Source organism: Musa acuminata, chromosome BXJ1-3, assembly GCF_036884655.1.
Source record: "Musa acuminata AAA Group cultivar baxijiao chromosome BXJ1-3, Cavendish_Baxijiao_AAA, whole genome shotgun sequence".
NCBI lineage: Eukaryota > Viridiplantae > Streptophyta > Magnoliopsida > Zingiberales > Musaceae > Musa > Musa acuminata.
Genome location: NC_088329.1, coordinates 42,656,600 through 42,670,336, shown reverse-complemented (window position 1 = coordinate 42,670,336; position 13,737 = coordinate 42,656,600). Strand labels below are relative to the sequence as shown.

The 13,737-nt window shown below is 36.3% G+C and overlaps 2 protein-coding genes across 2 annotated transcripts; both read right to left on the bottom strand.

Annotated features, from left to right (window-relative positions):
• Positions 1 to 132: 132 nt before the first annotated feature.
• On the bottom strand, positions 133 to 4,325 carry LOC103978713 (probable calcium-binding protein CML7). The gene is made up of 2 exons (XM_009394609.3): positions 3,671 to 4,325; positions 133 to 408 (listed from the first exon to the last, which is right to left on the bottom strand). The coding sequence occupies exon 1, from the start codon at positions 4,153 to 4,155 to the stop codon at positions 3,709 to 3,711; it is 447 nt and encodes a 148-aa protein (XP_009392884.1). The 5' UTR covers positions 4,156 to 4,325; the 3' UTR covers positions 133 to 408; positions 3,671 to 3,708.
• Positions 4,326 to 5,082: 757 nt separating this feature from the next.
• Positions 5,083 to 11,598, bottom strand: LOC135638039 (kinesin-like protein KIN-1). Its single transcript, XM_065150970.1, has 16 exons — positions 11,410 to 11,598; positions 11,229 to 11,331; positions 11,006 to 11,049; positions 8,922 to 8,951; positions 8,685 to 8,807; positions 8,569 to 8,594; positions 8,338 to 8,419; positions 8,215 to 8,256; positions 8,109 to 8,142; positions 7,905 to 7,980; positions 6,178 to 6,326; positions 6,014 to 6,075; positions 5,858 to 5,949; positions 5,674 to 5,788; positions 5,411 to 5,590; positions 5,083 to 5,338 (listed from the first exon to the last, which is right to left on the bottom strand). The coding sequence occupies exons 1-16, from the start codon at positions 11,521 to 11,523 to the stop codon at positions 5,183 to 5,185; spliced, it is 1,428 nt and encodes a 475-aa protein (XP_065007042.1). The 5' UTR covers positions 11,524 to 11,598; the 3' UTR covers positions 5,083 to 5,182.
• Between the last annotated feature and the right edge of the window lie 2,139 nt (positions 11,599 to 13,737).

Here is a 13,737-nt window from a genome sequence, read left to right as displayed (position 1 = left end):
TTAATATTCATATGGTGTGAATCTTACCTTATCTTACCTTTTAGTCTAGCATATCAAAAAATCATTGACATATTGTTCTGGGTGTATAAACATGATAAAACTGCTCAAATGCACACGATTACAGAGTGATCATGCAAATGTAAGGTTCCCAACTCTGATGCATAACTATTTAGTTGTCACCACATGCAAAAAGCTACAGATACATTAGAAACAACACGAGTCAGTAAAACACAATCGGCTTCAAGACATTCACTTGAAGAGTCAACCACCTAAGAAACTAAAATGTTAATTAAAGTATTGCTAGAACAACCATGTTTGACATAATGTTGGAGAAAAGCCACAACTTACAACCAACTCATTCATTCATGCTCAGCTCTTCAGCCAATTCTTTTGGTTGGAAAAGAAACTCTGCAGTAGTAATCGAAGTGATGAGAAGTAGGTATGTTAGTGATGTTGAGAGATTAGCAACTACAGGACGGATAAAAAATTCAATACAGAACGTCATACTTCAGTTCATACATATACTTTAAATTTTATCAGTGTGGATGTGTACTAAATCAGGTATTTCTACATAAACAGGTTAGACAAAAAAGATAGTACCGATGATTAAAATATTGTGGTCTATATGTAGGCCTACGAACTACTTCTATTAAAACCAAGAGATAGTCTCCCAAAAGTAAAAGAAACATTATTCATACAGAAGAGGAAACGAAATTTCTTCAGATCTCTGCCTAGCAATGAGGAAGTTGAAGTGGAGAACAAAATATTTGCAAGAATGTTCTGTAAGAGTTATACTGAACGACTAAACAAACGATAGGAACACAATGAATTGATCTATGCATAACCAAACTCACAACATTGCAGGTGCTGTTGAAAGTTAGTGTCACAATGTATGAAAATTGTGCCACCATCACAAAACTTCATTTGAAACAAAAGGGTTTCATCCATAACTCCCAATCACGATCATATCAGCAGTATGGACTATACTAGATCAACAAGACCTTAATCGTCCATGAAAATAATTGAAACATATTAAAAAATGAAAAATCATATGAAATTATTAAAACAAAAAAAACAGTACAATTTTTAGAAAATAAAGTTATCTTATACTAGACGATTATTTATCTTTTTTACTTTCATAATACATCTTTTCAAAAAACTATGAATTCAATGTGGAATTAATTCTAAGAAGATACATAGTAAATGTCCAATTTGAACCAAAGGAATCTAGTCAGATCATAACTAGATGACATTAAGTTGAAATTTTAAATTTTATTATGATTAATAAAAAAAAGGATAAGCACACCACAAGTCCAAGAAAGTCAACATGAAAATATTGAATTTTGTATGTCCATAGGGCAAAAAGGCATGCATGAAGTCAATATAATGGAATTAAATCAGTTCATTCCTGATTTGAAATGGGAAGAAAATAACATATTCTTCACAAAGTAAAACGGAAGAAAACTAGCTCACATATACCATAAAAATATGAGCATGTTGTATTTGACAGATTTTAATGCATTCAAGTTTTACAAATCAACTGAAATTGGCCAAAACTGGCCAACTCTGTGTATATTTTATTTCGACCATTATTAACCACTTCTAAAGTTAAGGCCACAAATCAGCAAAATTGGGGTTGGCGTCGGTTAAGTCAAATCTAGATCACGTGATACAAGTCGAGATTGACCAATATGACAATCTATGATATGCTAGAAAACAATCAGAAAATCTATTAGAATATGTTTTGGCAAATTGTTTAGCTATCACGAGTCATATTTCGAGTTCTAAGATGAAGGTGACAGGATTTTTAATAAAGGAAAGTTCACTCTCATGACACCTTTTAATAATTTGTGAATATGATTGGTCGCCAACATTAAGGCATGGTAGTAACAGTAATTATATTTATCATATAGTAAAGGATTTGATTTAGTTAAATCTCCTTCCTCTCAGCCACACAAGAGAAGAAAGAGAATTCTTCCTTACTTTGATCTCCTTGATTCATAAAACTTTAATTTACCATCTTTCCTCTACTCTCATCAATAAAAAAAATCCCACGATTTTTCAAGAAAACCTTGGTGCATCAGAAATCAAAGATACAAGCATTGGAATAAGTTGAAATTTGCCCATTTAGTTTTCATAGCTAAATCTTGGAGTTGCACATTCATAATGGATATGTTGATTGAAGCAAATTCCGAGGCTTCATAGTTCATATGAATATGCCAAAATTGCATTTCCAATATTAGTTTAGGTATATCATAATTGAGTGGACTTCCTTGGGTTACTAGGATATGCATCTTCCTCTTTAAATGAAGAGGAACATAGTGGCCACTTACATCTGTTTGAGTTTACTTCCTGGAACTTCCACCATCCAATCATTGACCAAATAGTAAGTGAGAATAGAAGACCATGTTCAACTTATTCCATGCTCTTTTTATTCTTGTTTCTGTATCGGAGGACTCGATCTCTTGATTTTTTTTTTCTTCTATCATCAGAAAATTACTCTAAATATTACTCCTAGTTTTTTAGTTTTTCTAATTTTTAGGTACTTTTGTAGAAATATAACTGAATTATTTTTTTTTACTGCTAGATGCTTATTATTAATTAAAATGAGTTGAACAGAGAGAGTAGCAGTTTTACATGGTTTAGTATTAGGAGTCCTAGCAGGTCTTAACTCCTAGATAAAACAGTAACAAAGGCTGGCTTTGTGTTTTTTGAGGAGAGTGTCGGTTGGCCATTTACGAGCATTTGTGATCAGCAGGCCCTGTCATTTTTGTTTTCTCTTTCATTCTCATTTTCTCCTTCCTACTTGTATCTCCACACTGAACTTGTCATCATACTTCTATTAGATATGATCACCATCCTGGCATATATGAGGGTTAAAATTAGGCTAGATGTTTGTAAGTTTACCATGGAAATTTTGCATCAATTAGTATCTGAAAATTTTTGCATGAGTCTGCATTTGGCCACAAGGGACAATAATATGCAAAAAAAAAAAAAAATCACAAATGTGAAATAGGAAATGCATTCCATGACAGTATATACAATCATACATCCTCAGTCGAAACTCAAATTACTCACAGATTCTCCATGAGTGTTAGTAGGAACTCTACATGACCAATTATTTGCATTAGATAGTAAAACTCAAGCACCAATTATCTGTATAGTAACATTTCAAACACTTAGAAATTTCTTTTATCACCACTCACATAGAATAAAAGGTTGTTTTCCTGATAGTTCTTATGTTTTGTTACATTAGTCTACTTTGTCATAAGTGCAAAATAACTCAATCATCCATATGTAACATATAACAATTTAGCATAGGTTTAGGAAAATTCAAAATTATATTCAGATGACAGAAATATATTGTCTCAACAAGGTATATTATCAAGCATTATGAAAAATGTAAATCATGGCACGATCTGTAGAAATAAATGTTTATGTTATTCTGTAAAATAGACAGATGCCATCAAAGAAAACTATAAGAATAATTTATCAACCTATGTATTGCATATGCATCTCGCATTTAATAGTCATGATGATAATACGACCAAATCCTAACCATATGTCAGACCAAACATAATCGAAGATTTTGTTAGGACCTCCAAAAAGAATATGCAAACAAGCCAAGATCTCAAAGAAATGGAACACAAGCACAGATCCACGACCATACCTGGGCCAGAAGTCATTGGATGGGATGGGATCGGTGGATCACTTGGCGACCATGCGAAGGATGAAGTCCTCGTAATGGATGGTGCCGTCAGGGGCGACCTCCACCTCGCGGATCCACTCATCGAACTCGTCGGGCTCAAGCTTCTCGCCAATGCTGGTGAGGACGTGGCGGAGATCGGCAACGGCGACGGTGCCGGTGGCGTCCTTGTCGAGGACGCGGAAGGCGTCACGGAGCTGGCGGTCGAAGGGCTCCGGACGGAGGTACTTGCGCATGAGGTCTAGGAAGCGGGGGAAATCGAAGGGGGCGGTGAGGCTCTCCGAGACGGCGATCTCCTTCAGCTGGGCCTGCGTGGGGTTGCCGCCCAGGGAACGCATCAGGATCCCCAATTCGGACGCAGCGATCCGGCCGTCCCCGTCCGCGTCGAACAGGGTGAATGCCTCTCGCATCGACGCCACCTGCTCCTCTGTAAGCTCCTCCTTCCCCATTGCTCGCTTTTCGTTCCCTCCGTCCCCTCACCTTCGCTTTTTGGCAAGCACAAAGTGACGTCGGTGGAAAGCCACTTTAATCCTCTCGGCGCCGGGTCGGACCGGTTCGTAAAAATTGTTTCCCCCGGGTCCGCCTCAACAATTACAAGATCCGAGTCCGTTGCGAGTTGGAGCCCAAGAAAAATGACAAAGAAAAACCATAAATCAGATAATTTTTTTTAACGTATAAGAAGTGGCGAGGACGAGATGCGATCTCAGAATCTTACGGTGTTGATCAACTGTACCTTCGAAATAAACAAACAAAAAATGTCAACCCGCGAAAGATGACAAAAAGGATTGACCGACTAGATTGATTTGAGTTCAATTTGTAACTGACAGAAGAGGATTGAATAAGGGGCGTGATGAATAGTTTAAAGAACACATTATAGAACGAGATAAATGAGTCTGAAAGCATTTTAGGATTACAATTACATAGATAAATTTTACATCAAGAACTAAGAAACACATTGCATATAATTAAAACAAAATTGTGCTACTCACGAATATGTTAATAATCATAATCTTATTATATATCATTATACTAATATGTACAATATTGTAATATCTAAATATGATAAATTATTTATATTTATTTTTTACTTTTATTCTTACCTTCTCATAACACATGTTATATAACAAACTTTTCTTCCTAACCATCGTTCTTATAGTAAATAAAATAAAATATTTAAAGCTTTAGCAAACTTAAGAGGGATTCAATTCCATCCTATCGACATCATGTGGACTTAAATGACATTCCACATTTCAGATCATATATTTGCTATCTAGGGAAGCATTTTCCAAAAAAAAAGAATGCCCAAATATAAGATACTCAAGGGCATGAATGCCCAAATAAGCAGTTGTTTTCATAGCAAGATTATCAAGCATTCAACAATATTTGCGAGAGTAAATTCTGTTTTTGCTTCTACAGTAGTCTAGAGTGGTTAATGTAGTAAAATTCTTCATCATATATTGCAGGTTGGAGATGTTTTTACCTTCTCAGAGGGAAGTTAAATGAAGGTAGATATGAGATCAAAAGTTCTCTGGCTTTGCCAAACAAAGATGCATTTGGGACAGTGTTGGCATTGTTTAGAGCTAGCCGAGCAGCTGTGAGGTCAGCTTTCAGAGTATGATTCTCCATCATCAGCTGAAGACAGTAAGAGTACATTAATACGAGAGTTATAGCAACAATTAACCAGAAAATTTTGAACACGATTACCATGTCATTTCTGTCCTTAAGATCTTCAACTGCTTGATGCAATGCTGAAATTGTTCTGATGGTTACATCTTCAATTGCTGATTCAATTTCTTCAGTCGATTGAGGATCAAAGAAGATTCCCTCCAGTGTAAGCAACTCATCCAACATGTCAACATCTTCCTCATTGAGATTCTGCCTTAGCTGTACAAAATTATACATAACATGAACAGAACAGATTCCTGCAGACAGTATGTAAGGCTGATAGTACTTTTCTCACAAAGAACCTTTTCCAATAGTCTTTCACTTTTGTAGTCTAGAGATTCACAATCAATAATCTGTTCCATGTTGTCCTTTGCATCACTCATGTTGGCTCTTGGTGAAGATTTTAGAAGCTTTGCCCTGCAGTAAGAACTGATACTTATAGTGGATTATAGTTGACAAGTGGTTATTAATAATTCCCGAACATGCCTAGCTCCAAACCGAAGTGTGGAGAGGCTTTCTGAAACATTTGACGGGCTAGGCGAGCAGCAGCAAAGCAAAGCAGTTCTGGAGTTTCCACCCTACAACATAAAGAGGTATGATAATAGCACCTGATGTCCTAATTTAAACCATAGGGCAACTAACTAGTGCATCTTGCAGAATCCGGGTAAGTTTGGAATCCCTGTAAGGAATGTGGTTCACTTTTCCTGCAAAAAAGAAAATAATTATAGCTGATCACCGCAAGAGCATTAGATATGTCGCACATTTTATAATGATGTTGCATGCTTGCTGAAAGAAGTTTTGTTTACCAGCTGTCAGAGCATTAATCACATTCCCTAATGCTGAGAGGGACTTGTTTATGCTCTTGGCCTCTTCAAGGACTATTCCACCAGCACCAGTTCTATCAGCTTTCTCGGAACCGGCTAAGTCCACAAGAACAATTTTTCCAGTTTTCAACCTGCTAGTACAATCGCATATTGTGGTACATCTGGTTATTCTTAATTTATTAAAAAGCAGAAAAGAAATGCCATCACAGTTAAACTATGTGTTCCAGGATGCAGTGAGATTGGTATTTTTATCCCGGATCAAAAATTTCTTAGCTGTCAGGTTTTCTCTACCCCTTCCTATTCTAACAATAAGAACAACAAAACTTACAATCAAATTCTGTATGAATCACTTTGACCCATTGGGTCCAGATGGTAAACTTGAAACCAATAGCATCCTACGGTTGATTTTTCTGCAGATTGGCTGAGCCAGATCCATGAAAATTTATCCCACGATGGGTTGTGTCCTATCTCAAAAACCTTTAGATCCAATGAAGTCAATTTATCTGAAGCAGTCTTCCTCAAGCTGATCAATCACCAGCCAATAGAATCACTTCCATAGGCATGTTTCAACCTTATTTGATCTTAGACAGAAGTTATATTGAGTCATGTTACATGCATCATTTAAATTGCAATTTTAAGGTATCATGCACATGTTAACTGTTGAGCTCATTCAAGGCTTATTACTCAGCTAAGTCAACCATGATGCTTCTAAGCACATTCACGAATGGTAGGCTCTTCAAGGATGATTGATTGTTCCATTTGAAGATTGTATCCTTAGAGTATATCGTCGCTTGATTTCTATTTAAGTTGTTCATTCTTTCGCAAAACAAGTTTGTTATTTGGTCCTGCACTTATCTTGATATAGTCATTAATATCAGTCATCAACAAGGTCAAAAGGTTTGTCATATAGGTTATTGAAACTGATACTGGAACAAATATATAAAACATTATCTGAGGAACTCATTATTACAAAAATTCTAAGATTAATTAAATCTCTTTCTTTCTTCTCTCTTCTTCAACCTCGGGATCCCTATTCTCCTTGCATTGCAAAATACCCCATTAGGGAAAATTTCCATATGAGGCACATGTAGTTTTAACTTCTAGGGTGTTATCATAGAAACTAAACTGCTTCTATGAGCAAATGCAATTTCCTTGTCTCAATTAACCTCTCGAACCATACGGTCCAAATTTTGCTTTGGCACCAAAATTCACTTTCAGAAGAGCATGAAAAAGCAGCTTATAAGTACTCTTAAACTCATTGACTCAATAGTTTTCGATAAGAAACAAGCCCATAGATATCCTTAAGAGACACAGAAATAGGACTCATTTACAATGGTATCCAGATAAAAGAATATCAGATAAGGAATTTGACAAAAGAGTTGCATGGGCAAGTTTTATATTTATATTGTAAAACCATTGAAGAACTATATCAATAAAAGTGCTTGTTTACAATAGTTTTACAACTCAGAACAAGTAACTCGAGGAAACTTGTATTTCCTAGCCAGGCAACATAACTTGTTTCCATGGTCCCAATGGAAAACTAGTTGTTAAACATACAATCAAATAATTTTTTTGAGTGTAGAGAATCAAAACATTAAACCTTGGTTTTGAAATCTTAAGCATCAACCTATCCTGAAAACCATGTATATAAAAGCTAGTTCTAATAAAGGTGCATCCATGAAAGGTAAAACCAAACAAGCATAAATCACCTTCCATTTGTTCTAGATTCCTGCTGAACTGAAAATATGTAGACACAATGGCTCCTGCTACTGGCCAAATTCATTTCTGTGTATGTTTAAAGATCCAAAAATGACAGCTAAAATTGTCATAGCAGTTCAACATGTAAATAACATAAAAGAATCCTGAAGATGCTTCAAAGATTAAAAAGCTAAAGCATGTAACAGAGAGGATACGTGTCTCACCAACAGCTCTATTGGCAATTCCATGCTGCATTTTATTTTCAAATATCAGCTAGTGAAAATTAATATATTTTTCCGTTATTTCAAAAGGTGGTCTTACACAAAGGCACTGCAAGGCTTCTGTAGAGTTTGTGATTGGGATCTAAAAGCACATACCAGAGAACAAAGGTGACTATAAAAATGTGACTTTCCTATAGAAACATGTTCAACGGGTGTAGCTCACCTCAGTTGCTCCCAAAAGAAATATGCCTTGGCACTTATTCTCCTTAATTTGTATGTTATCCTTTGATAAATCAAAAAGATCCCTAGCAAATAGCAGCATGCCTTCTGATTCAGTCCACACAGACCATGCTAATACTACAGTCTAAAGTTACTTATTCTCTATAAATAGGTTCTAGACATATTAACTGATAAATTAGGAAAGTAATCAATTAATTCATCAGATGCTACCAACCTTATTTTGTCCATATAAATCTCAACCTGAACAAGTAAAGAGAGTATAATGATTAAACAGAATTGATACACAATGCTAGATATAAGATAAAAAATTTTAACAAATTGTTTTCACACCATTGACAACTTGACTGTCCACTTAGTCATTTCCACCAAAGATTGCAGGAATTCAAAAATCCCATCAACAATGCGTGGAAGCAATCCTTTCTTGTTTCGATCTCCATCTAAGACACCAAGGCCCTTTTAAATAGAAGTTTATTCAGATTATCAGCAACTAATTGATTGACAATTGCATTACTTCTATTTCATCTCTCTTACAACAAAAGAGCAAAAAGTTTTTTTTTTTTACTTAACTTCCATGCTGTATGTTTTCCCAGCTCCGGTCTGCTCAATCACATTCAACAAATTGAATACTTAGTAACATCTTTGTTTATTACAGTTCAATGAATTAGTTTTCAGTACTATTAAAAGAAACAAAACTAAAGATATTCAGTTAGTCAGCTTAAATATGACCTGCAGTTAGTTTTGCAGTCTAACCAAGGTTTATATGCATAATAAAGACTAAGAAGTTGAAAGTTGGATGTCCTATTATGTGACTTTCGAACAGTCTTAGTTTATCTATCATTTGATGCATCAGAGCTGCAAGGTGGTAAATCAATTCAGTCAAACTGAGTGAACTTTAAATGCATGAAATCATAAATGATGATCTATAGAAGGTGTCAGCAAGCCTAGCTAGTAAAGACTTTAACAGTATATCGCAAGGTCCTAGGCTCGAATCCTGCCTTCGCCACTTATCCTTTGTCAAAAAAAAGAAAACGTGATTATCGATAGGTATATAATTGAGTACAATAAATATATGCTCCTTTAAGTGCATTAATCATGTATTTTAAACATAATTGTGGCACAGAATGAGTTGTCAATGCCACAAATTATCCTTGCCTTTTATTTTCCTAACTAACTTATAACTTGTAATAATGTTGTATAAAGCAAGGTTTTCAATACCAAATGCACCGGTCTAATGCATGACTGGTACAGACACACCGATTGCCTAATCAAAATCCACATTGGGCGTATCATCTGGCAAGATTACCAAGTGCACTGCTTGGTTAGATAACTGATTTGGAGTTATACGGGATTGTAAACCTAGCATCCCATTCCAGTAATCGGAGTTCTATCTAAAATTTTAGTTTTTTTGAAAAAAACCTGCTCAAGAAGGGATGTAAATAATATTAATGGCTTTCAACAGTCGTCAACCATCCTTAAAAGCTGTAGCTTCTCTTCTCCTATCTCCTCAGCCTCCTTTTTCAATGTCTCAGCAACCTCCTTGCATCACTGCCACCTCCTCCTCACATTAGCGCTGCTATCTCCTTTGGTATGTTCACTATCTCCTCCTCATCTTCCTCCTCTCCTCCTCCTCCCTTCCTCTATCATGATGTGATCACTAACCAGTACCAGTATCAAACCGGGTTTTTAAACCTTGGTATATAGACAGTCTATACAAATCATTTCCTAAGGTGATCATCAAGCAAAATTAGGCTTTATTTGAGCACAAATCTTTTATGATTAACTGATTACCATCACACTTGGAGATTTGAACTGACGATGTTTTTCTCAACATGTAAAGAATGGTAATGGCATACTATTTATATTTAGCTACCTGAATTCCCTGCTCTGCTTAAGCTGATCCTGGCCCAAGTTATTCTTTATAAGAAGCATTAGGGACACTGGTAGTTAAGTTATTTTCAACTATAATTTCTCATTGTCCAACCACTCAGGATCCTTTCATATCCTCCTTTACATGATAGAACACTTTTAGAGCAATTATTTCCTCATCACTTTTACTGGATTTATTAGGGCTCATGAGATCTAAACTTGGAATCATTGTGATATCATTTGAACTAAGGATGTTACAACAGAATTAGCATGAGAGAAGACCATATCAAGGATAAAACCTCAAGTCAATATTTTTTTCCTAAAGCAAAACAATGATAAAAAAATAACTAGGAAAGATTCACCAGAAGCATGGTACTGTAGAATCATCAAGTTAAAAGTGGTAGGAGACACAGTAGCTTTCTACATCTCTTCACTGTCAAGGTTAAATTACGCATCAACCGGATGGTTATGGACTTGTGTTGTCATCATTTTAAGCACTTGTTCCTGTTCTTCAGGCCTTCTATTTCCACAGATGTTTTCTTATCACCACAAGTTCTTGAAGTACATATTGTTACTGCTGAGAGTAGCTCCAAAACAAGTGATTATCCAAAAAGTACCTAGTTAAAGTATACAAACTAATGGTTGCAAAGCTTAAAATGTGACATCAAAATAGAAGCTTCTACTTGCTAATGCAGCATATGCACATCAAAAGCAAAATAGTAAGGAAGGCTAGAGTGGCAATGTCAACATTGTGCACAAGAATGTTTGGCTCTGTTACATCTTACCTGTCCATAAGCGATAATGGTTCCATTTATTGCATTCACAGCCCCTGCTCAAGAAAACATTTGAAATACTTCTCAGATAAGGACAAAACTATGTATATTCCATGCTAGTTCGAAATAATTTGCTTTTCTAATCTAGGGAGATTTTTTTTATTATAAGAAGACTTGTCTAGAGCTAAACAAAAACCAAGCATACGAAAGTTTGCTCTCATGTAAGAGCAACAACCTTCAATTATCGGCATAGCAAGAAAGTCGTAGACATCTACTTGCTCAGAATCTTGATAGAAGACTCTGTCAAAGCAAAATGTAATATCTTCTTCCTTCTCATCCTGCAGGAAAGTAAGTAGAGAATTACCACAAGCTACATGCAATTAGGCAAAATGAATATTCAGGGAGGGCAATAGAACCTTGAATGTAAAAGACTGAGTGTTCAAAGCCTGAATGCAGATACTGTCGCCATGAAGTCTTTTCTCACTAAGACTCAAGGGTCTAAACCTCACACAAACTGTTACATTGACCATCCCTCCAGTTTAGTGTATCCAGAGCATTCAAATTTCTCACCAGACTGCAATATATATTTCATACTCGATGAACTTGCAGCACTTAACATGATTTAATTGGCAGAAGCTCATTTGGTAACTTTATTAAGAAAAGGAGGAGGACAGTGATAGCATTAACTTAGTGATGACTAGGAACAAGTTGAAACATCAATACCAACATCTAAGCATGAATATATATTCAGATCTCAATTAGTAATACTTAATCTAGCAATTTTGGGGGACCAAACTCATTTCCTAACTGCAGGCAAGAAACAAATTAAGAGATAGTGCATTAGAACGGAACAACAAGCAGCCAGAAGCTGAAAATGGTTGGCGGGAAAATATCACCTCCGGACCACTACAATCTGATATGTGTTTCCAAGATCCTGCTACAAGATACAAAATCTAGGTCATGGCGTATGACAAAGTTACAAAAGCATCGGGTGAGAAATCATCGAGTTTCTGCAACTCCCCAACTAATAAATCCTATCAAACAGAAAGCATCACCGATCCATGAAAAAGAATAGAAATCAAAGCATCTCATCTGAGCACAACAAATACCACTGCTACTTTCGCTTTTTCCGGCACATTGGAAGATGATGAATTCGAGAAAAGAGGGGCAAAAGAAACGAAAGATCGATGATGAGAAGATTGAGGAAGGAGGAGATATTAGGTTAGGGCTTCGAGTCGAGATCATACCTCAGAGACGATAGAAATGGCAAGGGCTACTCTCTCTCTCGATGAGTTCGAATGGGGAGTGCTTATAAGGAGGGAAAACGGGCTCCTTTCAATCAGTTCGACTCCAACCGAGTACCAGAATCGGGTTGAAGCAGGGTAGAAAGACCGAGTCGCCCCTGAAATTTATCACCGGCTTGGCTGGGGTCCATTTATCGGGCCTATGAGATGCGAGGGTTATCCTTCAATTCTTTTGATGGGTCATCGACTCTTCAGCATCAAAGAAATAGATGGTGATGATGTGATTCTCATGGTTTCTTAAAGGGTTAGACGGTGTCGATCTTAAATCGTATGTATTGTGATATGATAACTATATCTATATGGGTATATGCTTTCAACGATATACCCATAAATATGGCCAAGGATCCAAATGCCACTCTTAGAACTTTGTTCTGGCGAGAGAGTATAGAGTTGAGCCTATGATTTAGTTTGATTGAACACGATAAACTTATTAAGTCTAAACAAAGTATATAAAGGGCGAATTTAAAAAAAAATATTTTTGAGAAATTCTTGTAGAATGTTTTAATTTTTAAAAATTTTCGTAGAGCATCCGCTCTTGTTACATGAAAAGATCAATTTACCCCTATCATCATCGGATCCGCTATCGCCTCTACCGTCAGCTCCCCTCCCTTTTGCCCCATTGAACCTGTTGTCACTTCTACGACCCTCGCCAGACCTGCCTCAGCCTTACATGAGGAAGGAGGGGGCATAGCAGTGGTAACCCTCGGTATTCTCATGCAAGGAAAGAGGGGGTGTAGCAACGATGACCCTTGTGCATAGGGGAGGGTTTGGTAGAGTCATTTTAATCTCCCATTACATAAGAGTGAAAGTGAGGGGGGCCAAGGGGTGGAGATGGTAGTAGATACAATGGGGCAGAGGGGAGAGGAGGCAATATAGTATCACGAATGGTCATCGTGCACCCGTAACACCTTTGTCAACGGATCGTTTATCACTTTTGTTTACTTGTACATATGTTTAGCAGTGTGTTTGACCTTGTTTCTATATGTTTTTACTTAAGAATTATAAGAAAAAATAGTTTCCAAAGTTGCAAAGCGATTACTCACCATAATGGATAAAAGTACCCTTAAAATGACTTACTTTTCATATGTCATGATTTGTTTTTTGTAGGTTGCGATACCAAGCCTCAGCTATCTCAGCACTTTAGAATTATTCAAGTAGCATGGGGTTGAATAGTGGTTTGGAATAGTGTTGGGCATTGATTAGATTTACAAGTCCTCACGTAAAGTATATGGGAACTTGCCAACATGCAAAACATTCGATGAGTAATCGCTTGTAGATTTATGATTATTCCTTTACCTTTGAAAGCCTTGTTTTCTCCTTTCTCTTTTTTCTTTCTTATATACTAAGTATTTATTGAATTGCTTATAAAGTTGCTCTCTTTGTAAAACATTGGGAGTTGTTCGTCTCTTACTTTCAAAACTAATCGATTTGCTATTTTAT